This window comes from Megascapheus bottae, chromosome 1 (assembly GCF_031878675.1).
Source record: "Megascapheus bottae isolate mThoBot1 chromosome 1, mThoBot2.hap1, whole genome shotgun sequence".
In the NCBI taxonomy this organism is placed as follows: Eukaryota; Metazoa; Chordata; class Mammalia; order Rodentia; family Geomyidae; genus Megascapheus; species Megascapheus bottae.
Window position 1 is genome coordinate 51,403,650 of NC_143509.1, and position 19,558 is coordinate 51,423,207.

Sequence of the window (19,558 nt, forward strand, 5' to 3'; positions counted from 1 at the left end):
CTGCCCTGGAGACCTCAGGATTACAGCGTGAGATTGGGACAAATTTTGCCTATTACTGCCTCCTCCTCTGTGAAAGGAAATGCTATGCTGTGGCATTCATCTGGAGTACCAGAGGGTGATCAGCAGCTCTCCCATGTGTAGACGGAGGAAGACTGAGGCTCTACTGTGTGCAAAGCTTTCTGTTTCCATAAATTCCATTCAGTCATCAAATTAGATTTGCTGCTAACTGAATGCATTTTATCTATACCTGGCAGGAATCTAGAAACAAAATTACAAGATTTATGTCATTTTAATTCTATTATGAGGCATTTAATCACAAATACCCCCCAAATGAAAAGCTAATTTATCATCTTGCTCTGACTGAACAACTCTCCTTAGTTCTCCTTCATGAATCCATAATGCAGGGAGGAGACTGGATGATTAAGTGTCCGATTAGAGAAAACATATTAACCTGGCAAACATAATAAATTTAGCTCATAAGCGGGATGGTTTTACAAATGCTCACAAAACTCTCCTGTTTAAAATCATGAGTCATTTCCTTCTGTGACAACTCAATTGAAATTCAAGTTGAAATTCAATTGAAAGTCAAACTAGAAGAAACTTCTGTTCTGTCTAGAACCAGAATGTTTTTCAGGTGCTTCAAGGAAGGTCCCCAACGATCTCTAGTAAGGTAAATGTCTCAAGGCAAGAAGCTAGTACTGGAGATCATGATGGCAGATAATTCCTTTATTCCTTCTCCTCCTTCTCCCAAATGAAGTTGATATTGGTGACAGAGAAAGGTCCAGAGGGAGAGCTTCTGTGTGTATAATCATTTTTTGCAGGACAGGCAGGCATGTGTGTATGTGTGTGTGTGTGTGTTTGTGTGTGTGTGGCATGAAGGTTTAAATATTTTTAATCTTTAGTTGTACAAAGGAGTTTCAATTCAACCTGTCAGTTTCAGTTTGTGAGTACAATGAATCTCCATCAATGTTACCTGTTCCTTAATTGCAAGTGTGGCCACTGCTGCCACCCTTGGCTGATGGAAAAGCTTTCTTGGACTGCAGGGAAGAATTGGTGTGGACCACAGGGTGTAATTTGTATTTCTAAAGTGAGTACTGGATTGTTTCTGGGATCAATAAGATGGGTCATCTTTGTATCTACAGCTCAGCTCCTGACACCATAAATGTTTGCTGCAGGAAGGTATGAGAGGTGGGAGGAATGCAATTGTTCGGGTACCACTCTGGGGCTGCGCTTTGAGCTTTGGGTTTGTCTGTGCTGGCCGGTGGCAGGACTTGTGTTTGATGCACCTCAGATGAGGCGGATGTTTTAAGGTGAAACTGCCAGTGAGCGAATGGGGTGGAGCTTCTAGAGCCATAGGAGACCCGGGGCTGAACATGAGGACAGAACCCACTCGGGAGAGTCCTGGAAATCCCACCCCAGCCTGAGTTAAAAGCCCACAAGGCCCTACAAGGCCCAGTCCCCTGAGGGGTGGAGTCCTGAGGACCACGCCCACAAGGGGGTGGAGTTCTGTGGACCACGCCTGTGGAGGGCAGAGGAGTCTTGAATGTTGCATCACACCTAGGGGCGGGGCTGTGGTGACCACGCCCCATCCTGAGGGTGGAGCCTTATTGCTTGCGCAACCGCAGTCTGCCCTGCAAAGGAGAGCGGTTGGAGGACATCTTGGAGCGGTGGTGTGGCGTCAGGGAGGTGTCGATGGAGGCGCTTGGTGTCCCTGGTCGGTTAGCAAGATGGCCCCAGCTGCGCGGCCAGTGAGGAGTGGGGACTGCGGCAGCGGTGGCCCAGGACGGGAAGGCAGCTGGGCCCTCCTGAGAGGGAGGGCCTGCAGGCGCCCTGGCCCCCGTGCGTTGACCCGCCGTCCCAGAGGGCACGTGGACAGGGTCAGAGAGCCGCGGTCCAATAGCCTAACTCTTCTTCATCACAGGGGGGGAAACTGAGTCCACCCGGGGGGGGCGGGGCTTGCTTCCCCAGGACCTAAAGCTATGAGGTGAGGCGGTGGGTGGAATTCAACCCAGATTCGGCAACCTAGATTCGGCTGGGCCCCTGCTGGCGGCCCTGGAGGCCGAGGCCTCAGGGGGCGGGTTAGGAAGTGGCATGTGCCATTAGAGAGGACAAGTCAGGAGGAGGAGTCACGCTGGCTGACCGGAGAATCCACCCAGGGGAGAAGATGGCGCCACCTTCAACAGTGGCGGGCCTAGGACAGCCTCCGCTGAAGGAGCTTGATTTGCCTGTAATTTAGGGCTGAACAGAGCACGGCCTGGTGCCTTGAGCTGAGGATGATTGATGTGGCCAAGATTAGAACCCTGAGCTGTGCAGTTAAGTGTTGGATGGATGCAGGTGGCTCCCCGGATCTATCTGGAGATGAGCCAGTCTGGAACCCCCCCCCCCCCCCAGGGCTTTGTGGAGACAGGTCTCTGTTGCACTCCTGTGGATGGAAAAGTGCAGCAGAATGGGAAAGGATCCAAAGGGAACTGGAAAGCTGTGGGACAAGAAGCAGCTTGTTTACTTGTATCCCAGGAAGTGAAGATCTATCTGTTGGTTTGACCTCTATATGTCTTCTTTGGCTTACATCCTGCACGGTTTACTTTTCTACTCTCTTGAGAGTTTAAAAAAGGTCTGTTTTTACTCACTCTAGTTTTCACAGTGCAAATATTGAAAAGAAAATTGTGTGTCAGAACTGAAATTTGAATTCAAGGCCTCACACTTGTTTTTGTTGTTGTTGTTATTTTTTGTTTTTGTTTTTTTTTCCTCTCAAGGCTAGCATACGATTTGAGTCATGCCTCCACTTCTAACATTTTCCTGGTTATTTGAAACTAAGAGTGTCATGAATTTGTTTTCCGGATCTGGTTTCAAGCCACGATTCATACTCCTTAATGTCTAGGACTACGGGTGTCAGTCTCTGGCACTCAGTTAAAGTTTTTTTTTTTCTTTTTTAATTTGGAAGATGTCCAGTTTGTCATGTTGGAATACACACACACACACTGGTGATACTGATATTTGAACTCGGGTCCTCTTATTTGCTAGGCAGGTATTCATAATCCTTGTGCCATGCCCCTAGCCATTTTTACATTAGTTATGGTCTCATGTTTATACCAAGACTGGTCTGGACTGAAGTCCTGTTAATTTTTTTTTGGTCAATTGTGGGACTTGAATTCTGGGCCTGGGAACTGTCCCTAAGCTCTTTAGCTCAAGGCTACACCCTAACCCTTGAGCCGTAGTGCCAGTTCTGGTTTTCTAGTGGTTAGTTGGCGATAAAAGTCTTACGGTCTTTAGTTCCCAGGCTGGCACTGAACTATAATCCTCACATCTCATCCTCCTGAGTAGCTAGGATTACAGGCATGAGCCACCTGTGCCCAGCTAGACCTGTTAATTTTGACTCTAGATTAACTAGAATGACAAGTACATGCCCAGCCTTTTTTTTGCTAGTCATGGGGCTTGAACTTAGGGCCTGAGCACTGTCCTTGGGCTTTCTCAAGGCTAGAGCTCTACCACTTGAGCCATTGCACCGCTTCTGGCTTTTTTGGTGTATGAGGTACCTAGGAATTAAACCCGGGTTCTCTTGCATGCTAGGCAAGCACTCCACCACTAGGCCAAACTATCAGCCCTGCCCAACCATTTTTGATAGAGATAGGGAGTCTCCTGAATCATTCTCATTGATCCTACTGACCCTCACCTCCTTAGTAGCTAGGATAAAAGGTGTAAGTCAATGCTCATAGCCCTCAATGGTAGTTTTGATCTCAAATCTGAAGAACTCTTTAGAGAAACCACTACTTTTTCTTCTGTTTCATTGTTTTGCATTTTCGTGTAAAGTATGAAATTTAAGCGGGGATTTGTTGGTATTGGTGGGATTTGTTTTTCTTTCCTAGCTGGTTGAGTTTTAACTACTACAACATCAATTGTCAAAAATTCTTATGATAAAATGGCATCTGCTCTCCACCAGTCAAAAATCTGTCTCCTTTACCCTAAAAATAAAGCAGTCAGACTGGGACCAGACATTTATTCAGATTTCATTCCTGTAAGAATTGGGAACCCAGGATCAGTGGCATTGGAGGAAAGGGCAGGTGTAGTCTCAGCCTGCCCAAAGTTACAGTACCAACGAACAGAGTGAGAGACTGAGAGAGAACCTCACATCTTGAACTAGTAGTCCTGTGACTGGGATTCACTAGAGGGTCTCATTGGATATTTTCCCAAAAGTTGACATATAATAAGCTTTTTGTCTGTCATATGGAATAATTACATAGGAAACTCAACAAATAATGAAGATATTTTCAATTACACCGGGTTAATTGAGAAAGTGCATTTGAAAATTGTATTTCTAAGAATTTTCTGTTCATATAATATTTATTATTATAATCTTGCTATAATAATTCTTGAATTTTAGCAGGCAGCTGTGTGTGCTTATTGACTTCTATTCATGGGAAATGTGGTTGTTTCTAATGAAACATGCTACCTTTTTCCTGGTAGAACAAATGTGGTCAGATTGTTAACTGCCATATTAATAAGACTCAAACATATTTGAGCGGGTGATTAGACTTAATGTTTCCATAAAGTCATCTTAAATAGTTATTTTTCAACAGATGACAGCTTATGTTTGGCCACATTTCTGTGACCATGTGATGAAGTTTTCAACAGATGGTATACAAATACTTGGATAAACACCCTTCTAATATTATTTGTTTAAAAAAAAAAGACTTTTAAAGTGTCAGAAAAGTGCAAGTCTGTATTCACAAATCATTAGCCTGTGCTATTGTAATCATAATTTAGATTGGGGAGTTTCCATTGTTGGCACTTGGATTTATTTTGTAAATGAGCTCCATATCCGCATTAGAGTGGGGTGAGGTGTGTGACCCTGTTGTCAGAGATTTGACGTGTATCCAGCACTATATCTCCCTTTTGGTTGTGGTTAGAAACATGACTTTCTCTTGCTGAGTTACTCTACTTCCATGCACAGAAATTGCAACCTTTATAAAAAAAATATTACATTATTTTTCTGAATAGTATTAATTTAGAAGAGCCAGAAAAGCTCATCAGTTTAGAATTTTCAGGCATATTCATCAACATAATGATCTAATTCACCTTACGTATTATCCTACTTCTACTGTTGACCACCTTTATTTGCTTCTGAAATCAGTAACTGAAGAATCAGACAGAAAGTGAGACCGTAAGAAGAATGATAAAATCTTTGATGTGGCATTTGTGGTTATTGTAATGGCCCCCCCAAAACTACTGTTATTGGTGGAAGCCAGAGTGTGTAGACATGCAACAATATACGGCACTTTTTTTTTTTATTTTGGCCAGGCCCTGGGAATTTAGGCCCTGGGCACTGTCCTTGAACACTTTTTGCTCGAGGCTAGCATAATGCCACTTAAGCCATAGTGCCACTTCTGGCTTTTTCTGTGTATATGGTACCAAGGAATCCAACCCAGGGCTTCATGCATGGTAAGTGAGCACTCTACCACTAGGCTACACTCCTGGCCATGGTTTTTGAACAAGAAATGCTCAGTATCTTTCATTACAGCTGAATATATTACTAGTCGTTCATATGAACTTGAAATCTGTGTAAATTAAATGACAGAATAAATTTTGTGGCATAGCGTATATCTCCCAAACTTTAATGTTCATAAAATATTAACATTTATGCACAACTACTTATTGATTTTACTAAAGCGCAGATAAATGGCTAAAGAACTTCTGATGTTATGCTCACATTCTGATTTTTTTCATGTTAAATAAGTGCAAGCAGATAGGCACTTTATAATATTTTTATATCGTTTACATAGTAAAACTGGACTGTATTAAACATTTAGTTTCCTTTTATTAATCCTTTCTATTCCAAATAGGACATTTGAAAATTTAAAAGGAAATTATATTTGACTATGAATTTGTGGATTTGCCTATTGGTGCTAACATAATTTAGTAGGAATTATTCAAAGAAAAAGTGTCATGGGACTAAGTGTTTAATAAGGAATGCAATATAAACATATCTTATGCTGGAATTTATAGCTGGTTATATCAGCTAGACCCTCTTTGTATTTGTCATTACAGATGGCTTTTAATGATTGCTTCAGTTCGACCTACCCAGGCAACCCTCATCCAGGGGACTTGATTGAGGTATTCCGTCCTGGCTATCAGCACTGGGCTCTGTACTTGGGTGATGGTTATGTTATCAACATTGCACCTATAGGTAAAGTTTGTTTACTCAGCTTCTGGGAGCTTTTGAGTTTTCTTGTAATAAGGAATCAGGAATAAGATCAAAACAAAACAAAACATAGAAAGCAATAAATTCCATTAGTCATCAGTTTAGGACCAAAATGTAATTGGAGGAATCATGTAGACAAATTTATGATGCACATTACATTAAAAAAAAGAGCCTAGTAGACTGGGAATATGGCTGAGTGGTAGAATGCTGGCCTACCATACACAAAGCCCCAGTAGAGAGCTAGCTTTGAGCCAAAAGCTCAGGACAGCACTGAGTTCAAGACCCTAGGACCAGAACAAAACAAAACAAAAACAGTGATATATAAGTAATCAATTAGGTTAAGCAGTTCTTAAAGAAGATATTCAATGTCAAATATATATTGATATTAGGACTAATGTGAGTTAGAATTTCAATGCTGTTTTGATTTGCAAAGCCTAACTAATATCACTTTTGAAGAAAACAACAAATGTTTACAGAGATATGATACAAAGAGGACCTTTATGTAAATTAGAAAACAGGATCCCAATTTAGTTACCAAAGGATTGGACTACCATGTGATTTCAGCACAGGAAATTGTGTCACATACTGAAATCTAATTGAAAGAAATGTGTGAAGGTTTTAGAATGAGTTTAGAACGAGTAGGTGCTAAGGGGTGACTCTCTTACTAAGCCCTAAGATGTTAATTTGGGAAGATTCAAATGCTGAGAAAGAAACTAGAAAACAGAAAAGGTAAACAATAATATACATACTGCATTAGAAGCACCAGGATCTTTATAATAATAATCAAGAAGGAACTTATTTTCCCAGAAAAGGTAGAACATTCTAGTCTAATTTGTTAAATGAGGTCATATTTTTTTTTTTGCCAGTCCTGGGCTTGAGCTCAGTACCTGAGCACTGTCCTTGGCTTCCTCAAGGCTAGAGCTCTACCACTTGAGCCTCAGCACCTCTTCTGGCTTTTTTCTATGTATGTGGTACCAAGGAATCAAACCCGGGTCTTCGTGCATGCTAGGCAAGCACTCTACCACTAGGCCAAACTCCTGGTCCCGAGGTCATAAATTTTAAGAAAGGATTTTGTGTACTGTATTCTCATTCTTACACTATTATTACTAAATACTTTTACAGAATAATTATGCTTGATAAGATTGCTTTTAGTTGATGATATTAAAGGAGCAGAGCTAATTCTTTTGGATGGTGTTGGAGTCCACTAGATTGGGTTGCTGTACCTTATTAACCAGAATTCTCCTTACAGATGGCATGCCTTCCTCATTTAGTAGTGCCAAATCTGTGTTCCACAACAAGGCCCTGGTGAAGATGCAGCTCTTGAAAGATGTTGTGGGAAATGACACATACAGAATAAACAACAAATATGATGACATCTACCCCCCTCTCCCTGTGGATGAAGTCATGAGAAGGTCAGAGTTTGTTATTGGGCAAGAGGTGGCATATAACTTCCTGTCCAACAACTGTGAGCATTTGGTGACTTTGCTTCGGTATGGAGAAGGAGTTTCAGAGCAAGTAAGTTTTCCTTAGGAGGCACAAGAAGTTACTTACTTTTAGAAAAATAGTTTTTTGCAATCACTACTTACTTGCTATCATAAAGTTCCCAACTCCAAGATGAAAAGAACAGAAAAACACTGAAAAACATAGGTTGTTTCTTCCCAAGATTAAGAAACAAGTTAGTGACTAACAACATGAATGTAATAAATTTGGGGCTAGAAGAGTCTTGAATTAGAGTCAAGGCCATGGCTATCAGTCACTGCCTTTTCTCTTTGAAAAGTATCCCCATTACCCTACCATACAACCAGCTCTGATCAGTGCTCCCACCTCAGATACTGCAAAGAATGTGCTAGAAAGGGTGCTGAGCTTATAGTAAGAGTTCATGTACTGAAGGTATCAATAGCCCTGTGTGGATCCTTTTCCAGTAGCAGAGGCTAACTGATGCCACATCTTGGTAGGTTTGCAAATATTTTCTAATTCCTTGTAAAGATAATTTTCAGTGAAATATTATGCTTTTATACAGATCCTTGTTCACTGAATGATTTTTAATGGGTTGACTTGGAAATATCATACAGTCTTGTAAGTTTCCACCACTGTTTTGTAGTATTACATAAGATTCCCAGTGACCTGAAGGGGTTTGCCAGTTGTTCTTTCCCTACCTGTTTTTCCAACAAAGTTCCATCACTGATGTCTTAATCCAGAGGTTTACGGAGTCAATGTAAGACAATGAGTAGGTAAAATGATTAAAGAGAAAACTTTCTTTCTCCAAATACACTATGAAGCTGTTCAATTTAAAATTGAAATGCTAAAAATAATGTAATTATTCAACTCTGGAAGGTTGTTTCTAAAGGAGACTAAAAATGCAAAGAATAATAGCATAGAAATTTAAGAATATACTAACAACTTAAAGTGTATCCAAGGCTTTCTGTATGTTGGAGTGGTAGATCAGTCACACATACTATTCAGAAATGATGTATGATTCCTCTCATGAAAAAAGCTTGCAAAAGAGCTAGGCTTCAGTGGCTCATTTCTGTAATCCTGCTACCGAGAGAGGACTGAGATATGAGGATTGCAGTTTGAAGCCAGCCTGAGAAGAAAATTCCCTGTGAGACTCTTATCTCCTGTGAACTACTCAAAAATGAAGTGGAGCTGTGGATCAAGTGGTAGTGCGCTAACCTTGAGCATAAAGAGGTTCAGGGATAGTACTCAGGCCCTGACTTCAAGCCCCATGACTGACCATAAATAAGTAAGTAAATAAATAAATAAATTGAAAATGAAAAACATGCAAAAGTAAGAAATAGCCAGAGATGTCAAGCATTTCTTCATGTGTCTATGGACCATTCTTATTTCTCCTTCAGAAAAGTCTCTCTTTATGTCTTTTGCCCACCTTTTATTGGGATGGTTGTTTCTTTTGAGGATTTGTTTTGGAAAGATTGTTTTTTTTAGCTGTAGATATATTTCAGATATAAGGCTCTTATCTGTTGTGTGGTTAGTGAAGATCTTCTACCACTCCATGGGCTTTCTATGTAACTTGCTAGCTATGTCCTTTGCCATACAGAAACCCTGCAGTTTAATGTAGTCCCATTTGTCCAAACTTTCTTTCATTTGTTGTGTTTTTGAGTCTTTATAAAGTTTTGACCTGTGCCAAGGAGGCCTAGTTTATCTCCTATTGCTTCTTGTAAAGTTTTCAGGGTATCTGCTTTTACCTCAAGGCCTTTGGTCCATTTGTAATTAATTCTGGTGCAGGCGGACATAAAAGGATCCAACTTTAGTTTTCTACAGGTGCTTAACCAATTCTACCAGCACCATTTTCACCATAATCCAGATAGAATGGCCATTATCAAGAAATCAAATAACAACAGATGCTGGTGGGGATGTGGCTAGTAGGGATCACTACTACACTGTTGGTAGGAGTGTAAAACTCATTCAACCACTTTGGAAAGCTGTATGGTGATTCCTCAAAAGACTAAACATAGAGTTCCCCTATAACCCAGCAATTCTGCTCTTTGGCATTTACCCAAATATCCAGACACAAGGATATACAAAAGCCACTAGCACAATGATGTTCACTGCAGCATTATTTACCATATCTAAGATGTAGAGCCAACCCAGATGCCCCTCAGTAGATGAATGGATCAAGAAGATGTGATACTTACACACAATGGAATTCTATGCTGCCATCAGAAAGAAGGATAGCACCCCATTTGTAAGGAGATGGAAGGACTTGGAAAAAAAGCATATTAAGTGAAGTAAGCCAGGCTCAAAGGAACATAGGATCAATGGTTTCCCTCATTTGTAATAATTAGTACATATCTAGGACTCTCCTTGCAGAGAATTATAATAGCTCAAAACCAATGTACATAAGGTCATATAGGTTGAGACTAAATGAAATGAACTCTAGGATATCAAAACTGTAAGGTCTGCTGAAAGGAAACTCTACGCAGTTCAGGAGAAGAGGGTTTATTGCACGAGGAAAGAGCAGATTCCTGCCACCCAAGAGAGCTTAGGGTGGGAGCTTAGGGGGAGGGGTATAGCCACAGCCGAAGTGGATGTGATCTCAGAGGATGAGGAAATACCTGAGACTGGGGGACCTCCCACTCCCCTGGGCATGCCAGTTGCCAGGGTTACAGGTGCTGGGCAGGGATTTCCAGGGTGCAGGGGGAGAGAGCCAAGGAAGAAGAGCTTTATCTTGTGTGATTGTTGTTCTTAATGTACTGTGTTATTTCTCTTCCCCTTGTTTGCCCTTTGGTTAATCTCATATTGTTACTGTATCTGACTTTGTTACCTAGTATATTGTATATATGTTTATTTGAAATAGGAAATGGAAGGTGGGAAAACAGGATGATTGGGAGGGGGTGGGGAGAAGGAAGCAGGATAAAAATAAGAGGTATCAATGTGTGAGAACTAATACTATCTGATGAATGTAACTGTAACCCTTCTATAATACATTAACCCGACAGTAAAATTTTAAAAAGTAGGAAATAAAACATGATGGAGAGATATATTTATTTTCACTTTCATTAGGAAATAATTTAATTAGAAATTCGTTCCCATTAGGAAATAAATTAATACAGTGTTCTATTCACATAAAATATGAAATGTGAGCTAGAAAACAAGCTGCACATAGATTCATCCTCACCTTTTCCTTGGAAACTGGTAGACTGTTAGGAAATGGGCTCCATGCTTCTTCACTAATGACAAAACTGTTCTGTGAATTAATAAGTGGTTTTTATTTATTGACAATTTTTTTGCATATGGGGGAACATTGTGAAAGTGTATAAATTTCAGTTAAACATCATATGGATGTCTATTGTACAATATACTATCTGCGATTAACATTACTGTTTTATACTTCAACTTTTGTCAAGACTGTAGACTTATATTAAGTTTTCTTATCAGTAAACAAAGCAAAATAAAAAGACAAAAGCAATATCAACAACAAAACTCAATAGAGTTAATAGAAAACTTTTAGGGGTAATGAAAACGTATGTGGCATTGCTTGTGCTATAATTTCATGAGGATATACTTAACTCTAAAAACATCAGATTTCTGCATTAAATATCTGGGTTTTGGGGACATAAATCCTACTTTGATAAAATAAATAGTCCAGTACAGTGATTTATCCCTCTAATCTCAGCTACTTTGCAAGAGTGGATCAATAGAACTTCAGTTTGAAGACAACCTAGGCAAAAAGTTAGCAAGACCTCAGCTTAACAAAAAGCTGAGCGTGATGGTACGAACCTGTAATCCCAATTGTGATAGTCTCATAAGTGTGACACTTGCCATTAAGTCCAGCCTGGGTGAAAAAAGATGGATTCTGTCGATAAAGCTAAATAGCTCAAGTGGTAGGTAGAGTGCCTGTTGCCTAGCAAGAGCAGGGCCCACATTGAAATTGCAGTGTTACTAAAAGAAATAGCAATTAAATTAAAGAAATTCAAAGATTGCAACTATCATCTTTGACTCTACTTTGGAACCCATCTTTGCACATTTATACCAATAATTATGTTCCATTAAACAAAGTATTTCTCTTCTCCCTATAAATAGAGCCTCTTAGTGGCCTGTGGCTGAGGTGATAAAGTGCTAGCCTTGAGCAAAAGAAGTTCAAAGACAGTGAGTGCCCAGTCCTTGGTGCATGTTAGTTTACCAGGAACATCCCAAGATGCTAAAATCTGCAGATCAGGTGATCCTAGATGGAATGCTATCTTCCTGAAAAATGAGCACTTGTCCTATTCCTCAGGAGGAAGCAGAAGTGAGGAAGGCAGTGCTGTGCGGATGGTGAGCTCAGTGCTAGAGACTCTGCTCCAATATGACCAGCGCTCTGGCTGTTAGACTACTCTCCAGTTATTTAGCAAAAGTTGTACTTTGTTCGAAGACCTTGCTTCTTAATTCTCAGAAAGTAAATGTCATTTTCAGAATATATGATGACACTGAAGAGTCCAATGTGAACTTTTGGGTCCCAAGATTGCATTCAGATGCATGTGGATAAAAGACAATATTACTCAAATGCCAGTAAACGGTGAATATTCATTAGTCCCTCATGATGATGATTAATACCCTTAAATTTGGCAGTGTCTGAACTCCTTTATGGACAATTGAGCTTGAGAGTGGCTTATTTTATCTGTATGATAGTTAATATTAGCATTGACTTGTCTTGAAGTTTATCACAACTGAAATGATATCTACCAAAATAAGAGCTTGTGGGTATTTAGTTCAGTTCATAGTACTGAAAATTCAACTACTAGAACTCTGTTGGTCAGGAAATGTGCACATGCACACATACTCACTGGTGCAGAAGTCTCAGTATATCACTAAACATCCTCATGGTGTGCCTTTGGACATTTCACTTACAACTTTGCATCAGGGTGCACAGGAATTGTGATCACAGTTGGCTGTCCGTGTTCTTAATGTAAAGGGATTGTATAACTATAAGGATTTACCTAATGTCTTTGGCATAATTATAAAACTTGTAGATTCGTTTCTTCGTCTTCATACAGAATTTTGCTTTGGCATAGAACGTCAAATATATTCCTTGTGCACTGAAACAGACCTTCTATGTGCAAAAAAAGATCCCCCAAACTTAATACAGCTTTGCTTGGGTTGTTGACATATCTTTAGATAAAAGATGCATTTTTCTACTTCTTGTTTTCTTTCAGGCCAACCGAGCAAAAAGTATCCTTGGACTGGTGACAGCTGCTGTTGATGCCTTCTCATTCCTGGGCTTGTTTCCAATGAGACTAAGAACAAAATTCTATTAATAATTTACTGAAGAGATAGTGAAACTGAAAGAATATATGAGGAAAAAAAAGATTTCCTGGGATGAATACTTACTTTCAGTTCTTCAGTAATGTTCCAAATTTTGATGATGGATACCTAGCTCCTTAATAAATTGCTTACTGACATTATCTTCTCATTGAGCCAAGGAAGTATCTTTTCTCCTCCTAGCTAGATTTTTCTTAAAATCTATGGCAGCTTAAACAAAAAGCAATAGCCTTCTGAGTGAGCCTGCAAAGGATCTTAATAAAACCAATAGCATATTTTATCTTTTGCTATAAATACTGTTTTCTTTTTCCCAAAGAATGGCTGTCTTACCAGAAAGATAGAGAAACAATTATATGGTTTTGATAGGATTGTTAAGAGTCCCAAATTGTTAAGGTTGATGCCTAAATTCATACACCTTTTCTTGTGAAATATAAAAATATGAAATTATGTTTTGGCTGGGCAGCTTAAGGAACTCCAAATGGCAAATCATTTGAGAGTATACCTGTTTAAGTGCTGGAAGGCAAGAAGAAGATGGAATACACTCTTAGAGTTTGCTTTTGTGTGCCAGTAACTGGGACTTGGGACCGGGGCACAGTCCCTGAGCTTTTTCACTCAACTCTGTTGTTCTGTCATTTTGAACCACTACTCCACTTCTGGCTTTTGGGGTGGTTAATTGGAGATAAGAGTTTCACAGCCATTCTGCAGGCTGGCTTTAAGCAATGGTCCTCATCTCATCCCCTTAGTAGCTAAGATTTACAGGCATGAGCCTGTAATCAGACTGCTTTTAAATGTGATTGCAGTAGAATCTTTGGTGGCAGCTGATAAAGAAAGGTGTGATGCAGGTGCTAGGATAAGGCTCTGCTGAACTCTTCCAACATCATCACTCCATACACCACACTTCCAGCCTGACATCCTCCCTGGGCCAACATCAACAGCATCACATTAAACAAAAAAAAACCCATTCTTATAAATGGGACAGGAGTGTGATTGTTGTTGGCAGTGATGGTTGACAGTGTGATGCATGAACTGGAGTATGGTGAATAAAAATTACTAACATAAGTTTTAGGCCTATTAAGCTGATTTATACTCTTGTTCCAGGGCTATAAATAGTCAACACACTAATTGCATGGTTAGAATAACAGTAATAGTCCAGTGCTAGTGGCTCATATTGTAATCCTAGCTACTCAGGAGACTGAGATCTGTAGATTATAGTTCAAAGCCAGCCAGAAAAGTCTGTGAGAGTCTTATCTCCAATTAACCAGCCAAATGTTTGTATAGCTGTGGCCAAAGTGATAGATCACTAGCTCCCAAGCCATGAGTTCAAGCCCCAGTACCTGCATCAACAAAACAAACCCAAACAATAATAAGATTATGGTGCCAGTCTTCAGAACTTTTCGTTTCTCTTCCCTCTTTCTCCTTAACGAACTCTTTTCTTTCTTAGGACTCTAATTCTGTTTCCAGATAACCCCCAGATTCTCCTCTCAAACACTGGTCTTCTGAGAGATGTGATGTTTAAAATTATCCTTTTACTTCCAAATTCAGATCTTTGTGGGGTTTTTTTATGACTTAACCCCAAATAATCAATTAACAGTTTTGTAGTAATTTCCAGATTAAGGTAAAATTAGAAGCATCTTGACTTTGTTTATTTTTTTATTAAAGATGTCTATAGAGAATAACTCTTAGCCTAAAGCAGGAGACTTGGCTTTGGCATAGGTATGACACTGGCCAATGAGAAGGACTGGATCTTGGAACTTGAAGCCAGAACCTTCTAGAATATTCAGAAGGCAGCCCTATTTGTACTGGGTAATATTGAACTGCATTTTTGGATTCCTGGATTCATTTTCTCATAGCCAGTGTTTGAGCATCAATGGTTTTTACCCTGAAAAATCTGAGCTCACAAATGTAGTCATCAGTTCTTCATAGAAACAGCCCCCCTGCTGAAAGTGCAACTCCAAACAGCCCATTCTGTTCTCTTATTGGTGATCATTAGGTGCTTTTTAAATTATTTTTTTGTTGGTCATGATGCTTGAACTCAGGTCCTAGGTTCTGTCCCTGAGCTTCGTTGCTCAAAACTTGTGTTCTTTGAGCCAGAGCACCTCTTCCAGTTTTCTGGTGGTTACAGAGAGATAATAGTCTAATGAAGTTTTCTACTCAGGTTGACTTTGAACTATAATTCTCAGGTCTCAGTCTCCTAAGTAGCTAGGATTATAGGTTTGAGCCATTAGCACCTGGCTTGTCAGGTGCTTTTATCAAAATGTGTTTCCAACATTTTAAAACCTTTTCTTTATCCATCAGTCATGGAGCTCATCTTTATCTTGTTTCCCTCTCAAAATTATGAAATAAGAAGACCCATCACACACTAGTTGTTTGTAAATGAGTGAAAAATGCCAAGCTGTTATCGAATATGGGATTTAAAAATATGCAATCTAACACATATAACTGGAATCTTTTCACTATATAAAAGCCAAATTACTAGATGCAAATGTCAGCTCAAGGAAATCAGACTATTATATTTTTAATAATGATTAATTTTTTAAATTCATAAGCTGAAAATATCTTTCTAAAGCCTTTTTACTTTTTATTGGTAGCCACTAAAGTGAAAAAGCCAACAAAATATTAAAGAGTTTGTTTTCATAGGAATAAAGTTTATAATGTTTATGGTCTCAGGAGCTAGAATAGTGAAAACAGGTTTCATCCTGAAGACTTTCCATCCTGAAAAACTGTAAACTGAATCCACTCATCATGGATAGGCACGTATTTGATATGCATGGGATGGAACTGATTGGTTTGCTTTTGGCAACTGTAAAATTAGCAAACTTATATGTACTATTCCAAAGAAAGCCTGCAAGGTGATTTTAAATGTTCACCCTGAAATGAGTTTCCTCTCAGCTTCACAATGAGGGTGATACATATTAAAGCTATGGTGTATAGAATATATTCATAAAGAATGCGCATTTTCTGGTCTGTAATATGCATCTAAGATGATTCGGATACAATGTTGAGATACAAGTTTGTTTTGAACATGAGAATTTCTGTGTTGTAATTACAAACATTATGGGTCCCTTCCTTAGGACTGTTGCTGTTTATTTGGCAGTACAGGGGTTTGATCTCGAGGATTTATACTTGTTATAATGACACTATACCACTTGCATCATGTCTTAAGAGCTGCTCACTTGGTTTATTCTGGTGATAGAATCTAGGAACCTTTTTCCTGCCCCGGATGACATTGAACAAAGATCATCTAGACCTCAGTCTTCTAAGGAGCTAGATTACAAGCATGAGCCACCAGTGCCCAGCTGCGTAGAATTGTTTTTTGTGTTCCTCTTTAAAAAAAAAAAGGCAAGCAAAGCCAGGCACAGTGGCTCACACCTGTAATCCTAGCTAATCAGGAGGCTGAGATCTGAGGATCATGGTTCACAGCCAGCTCTGGCACTAAAGTCCAAGAGACTCTTATCTCCAATCAACCACCAAAAAACCAGAAGTGGCACTGTGACTCAAGCGGTTAGGGTGGTAGCCTTGAAATGAAGAGCTCAGGGACAGTGGCCAGCCCAGAGTTCAAGTCCCATGACCCACCAAAAAAAAAATACAAGGAATGTTGAGTTGAGTTTGGGCCAGTTTTTAGAATAGAACCTGAAGTTTTTGTGAGTCAGAAATAAACTAGAAATAAAGAACAAGAAAAAAAGGTGTAGAATACTTTTTAAAATACAATGCAAATTAAATGATTATTTTTATAGACTACTCAGGATCTTGTAGCTAACTGATCCCTAAATAGTATACTTTGGAAATTGCCCACTTTTGATAGAATTGCTTTGATACTAGCTCTCCCATGCTAGGATTACATTCAGTTAACACAAACCTCTCCAACTCCCAATTTTAGCACACCTCTGCTTTATTATATAGTTATGGTTGAATTTTCTGAAGTAACTTTGTATTTCTTTATTAGAACAATATCAAAGAAAGGGGGAAAGAAATTTAGTGACCTTGGTAAAGATGCATACATCAATGTGCTTCTCAAGCGAATGTAAGTTTTAAGGCAACTTGTAATAAGAGTATAACTTTCAAAGACCAAATGTTTCTTGCACATTCCATTCATGGTAATTTCATTACCATGACATGTCCAGAAACAGCACAGTAGGAATAACGTTTATTAAAACAATAAACCAAGGATGCATTTTTTCTGTGAATAGTTAAGGATGTGATCAAAGATAAACTCAGAATGTTGAGAAATGTGCTTGGTATGCTGGGGTAGAGAGAGGAATGTAAAGACATATTATATTCTCCTCTCCACATACAATGGAAAGGTGTCACTATTACATGTGCATGGTGACAATTCTGATCACAGTCTGGTCCAAAAGTGCTGCTCTGTGGTTTGCCCTCTCAATTTGAGCTTTCCTTTGGGGGCCTGCTCAGGATTTTCATAGCCTCTGTTGATGTAGACCCCATTTTTGCCATCATCTGAATACTCTGTCCTGTTGGTGGGAGGCCAAGTAGGGTCTGCTGCCAACTTTCTTTGCCAGATCCTATATTGACTTTTAGAATAGAATCCAAATTCTTTCTTGATCAGCAGCCAGAGCTCTCGATTTTGAAGGACAGCATCCTGGAAAATCAAGTGGGGAAAAGCAAAACATTGTGCAAGTGCCCCAGTGTCCAGGTAGTCCAACAGGATCTCCATCATCTGGATCCTTGGAGATTCACCATTGCTGCAGGCTCCACTAAGCTCCCCATTGCTCCCCTTCAGAAGCTGAGGCTGTGAGATCCGCTGAAAGCTTACAGCCTTTTGTCTCTACTGACTTCCTCCTAGTTGCGTCCTAGCTAGTGACAAACTAAAATGATAACCAATGATGTACTAAATATCAAGAAAAAGAAAACTTGGGCTTGGAATGTGGCTTAGTGGTACAGTGCTTTCCTAACACACATGAAGCCCTGGGGTCAGTTCTTTAGTACCACATAAACAGAAAAAGCTGGAAATGGAGCTGAGGCTCAATCGGTACAGTGCTAGCCTTGAGCAAAAGAAGCCCAGGGACAGTGCCCAGGCCCTGAGTTCAAGCCCCAGGACTGGAAAAAATACTAAGCCAGGAAACTTACCAGTTGCCATGTGCCCTATATAAGGTGCCAAATATTAATGCTTGTTGAATAAATGAATGAACCCTTTTCCAATAGGAGCCAGGCACGCTGGCACTTGCCTGTAATCGCAGCTAGTCAAGAAGTAGAAGAAAAAGGATGGTAGAGGTAGAAGAATGACAGACTGAGGCTAGCCTGGGTAAAAGCAGTGAAACTATGTCTAAAAAGCAAATGGCTGTGAGTTTTGTATAGGTAACAGAGTGTATGCTTTACAATAATGTGAAGCCTTGAGTTCAATCCCCAGAACCACCAGAAAACGGAATTAGTAAAAATTTGTACTCTACTAAACTTTCTGCTGTGTACAATTTTTATGTAGCTATAGTAAGAATTATTTGTTTTGTCACAGTAAGAATGTAGCCACAATCTTCTAAATAATTCTTAATTCTGAAGCATTTCTTTCCAAATTGTTGTATAACTATTTAAATACAATGTTTAAATTTTACATATTGCTATGGTAAGTAGTAATATGCTGAAAATACATGCAGATTTCTTTCAGTCTTCTGTTGGGTTATGTTTTTAAATTATAGTCTCTTTATTAAAGAGAAATGATATCCTTATTGTACCTATCTATACATGCATCTATAGATATATATATCTATTTACGTGAAGATAGATAGCTATCTCTATCTGTTTGATCCTTTTTCACAAAGTAAAATTCATTGCACGATTTTTTTGTACCTTTTAAAACCTGAATCGGAACCTTTTACTGAGTATATATGTAATTTGCTGACAGTGTCTAGAAGTGCTGGAAAAGAAGCACTTGCAAGGGCAGGGATTGATGAGAATGGACAGTGGCGTCTCTTGTCTCTCCTCTCTTGATTAGGAAAGGCCTCCTACACTTGCTCTTTACTCTAAAAGGTCTCATTGAATTTAGAGCACCAAGGTCACCTGGCCTTGCCTTTTCTAAACTGTTGGGAACATTGGAGATGTTTAACACAATGGTTTCATGTAAGATCCAATGAGAACTGACTCATTGGTTTGTTTTCTGTGGCATAAGACAACAGATTCATTTTTCAATGGCTTCAAAACTATTTTTTCCAAATCATTGTCTAGGGAATAAATTATTTTAGTAAATATGAAAAACCAAAGTAGTTCTCTAAAAATGAGTATCTGCAGTAGAATACTAATATATGAAATTGCATTGGTAGTTGCATTCCTAAAGCAACACAAAAGTTTATGAAACATCAAAACTTTACATGAAACAATAATTAAAAATAAAAATATTACAAGGCAAATTGACTGAAAATAAATTCCAAAAAAAGTATCTAAAAGGTGCATGGTATCCAAACAGTACAAGACAAGTACTCAATATTTGCATACCCAACGCTATGGACATGGTATTGGAAATATGAACACAACTACATAGACGTAAAAATCTATGACCCAATAGACATAGTGTTTTATTACATAGATTAGTATGTATCTATGATATATAAACCCTCAGCCTAATTTTAATTATGTTCTAAAATCTAAGTGCCAGTAATT

At 39.2% G+C, this 19,558-nt stretch overlaps 2 protein-coding genes across 7 annotated transcripts in view; one reads left to right on the plus strand and one right to left on the minus strand.

The window, feature by feature from the left end:
- Nucleotides 1-1,621: 1,621 nt before the first annotated feature.
- Plaat1 (phospholipase A and acyltransferase 1) lies at nucleotides 1,622-13,095 on the plus strand. Of its 6 annotated transcripts, none has more exons than XM_090343973.1 (4): nucleotides 1,622-1,714; nucleotides 6,043-6,181; nucleotides 7,446-7,711; nucleotides 12,847-13,095. In XM_090343973.1, exons 2-4 carry the CDS (start codon nucleotides 6,043-6,045, stop codon nucleotides 12,946-12,948), a joined length of 507 nt encoding a protein of 168 aa, XP_090200099.1. In that variant the 5' UTR covers nucleotides 1,622-1,714; the 3' UTR covers nucleotides 12,949-13,095. The 6 variants fall into 6 exon arrangements, with proteins under 6 accessions (XP_090200099.1, XP_090200092.1, XP_090200096.1 ...); XM_090343966.1 differs by having other exon boundaries at nucleotides 1,623-1,877; XM_090343970.1 differs by having other exon boundaries at nucleotides 1,625-1,748.
- Nucleotides 13,096-16,823: 3,728 nt separating this feature from the next.
- Nucleotides 16,824-19,558, minus strand: part of Atp13a5 (ATPase 13A5) — a 100,175-nt gene continuing 97,440 nt past the window's right edge. The window contains exon 30 of the mRNA XM_090343984.1: nucleotides 16,824-17,549. Coding sequence (XP_090200110.1) covers nucleotides 17,289-17,549 — 261 coding nt within the window. The 3' untranslated portion in view covers nucleotides 16,824-17,288. The remainder of the gene's footprint in view (nucleotides 17,550-19,558) is intronic.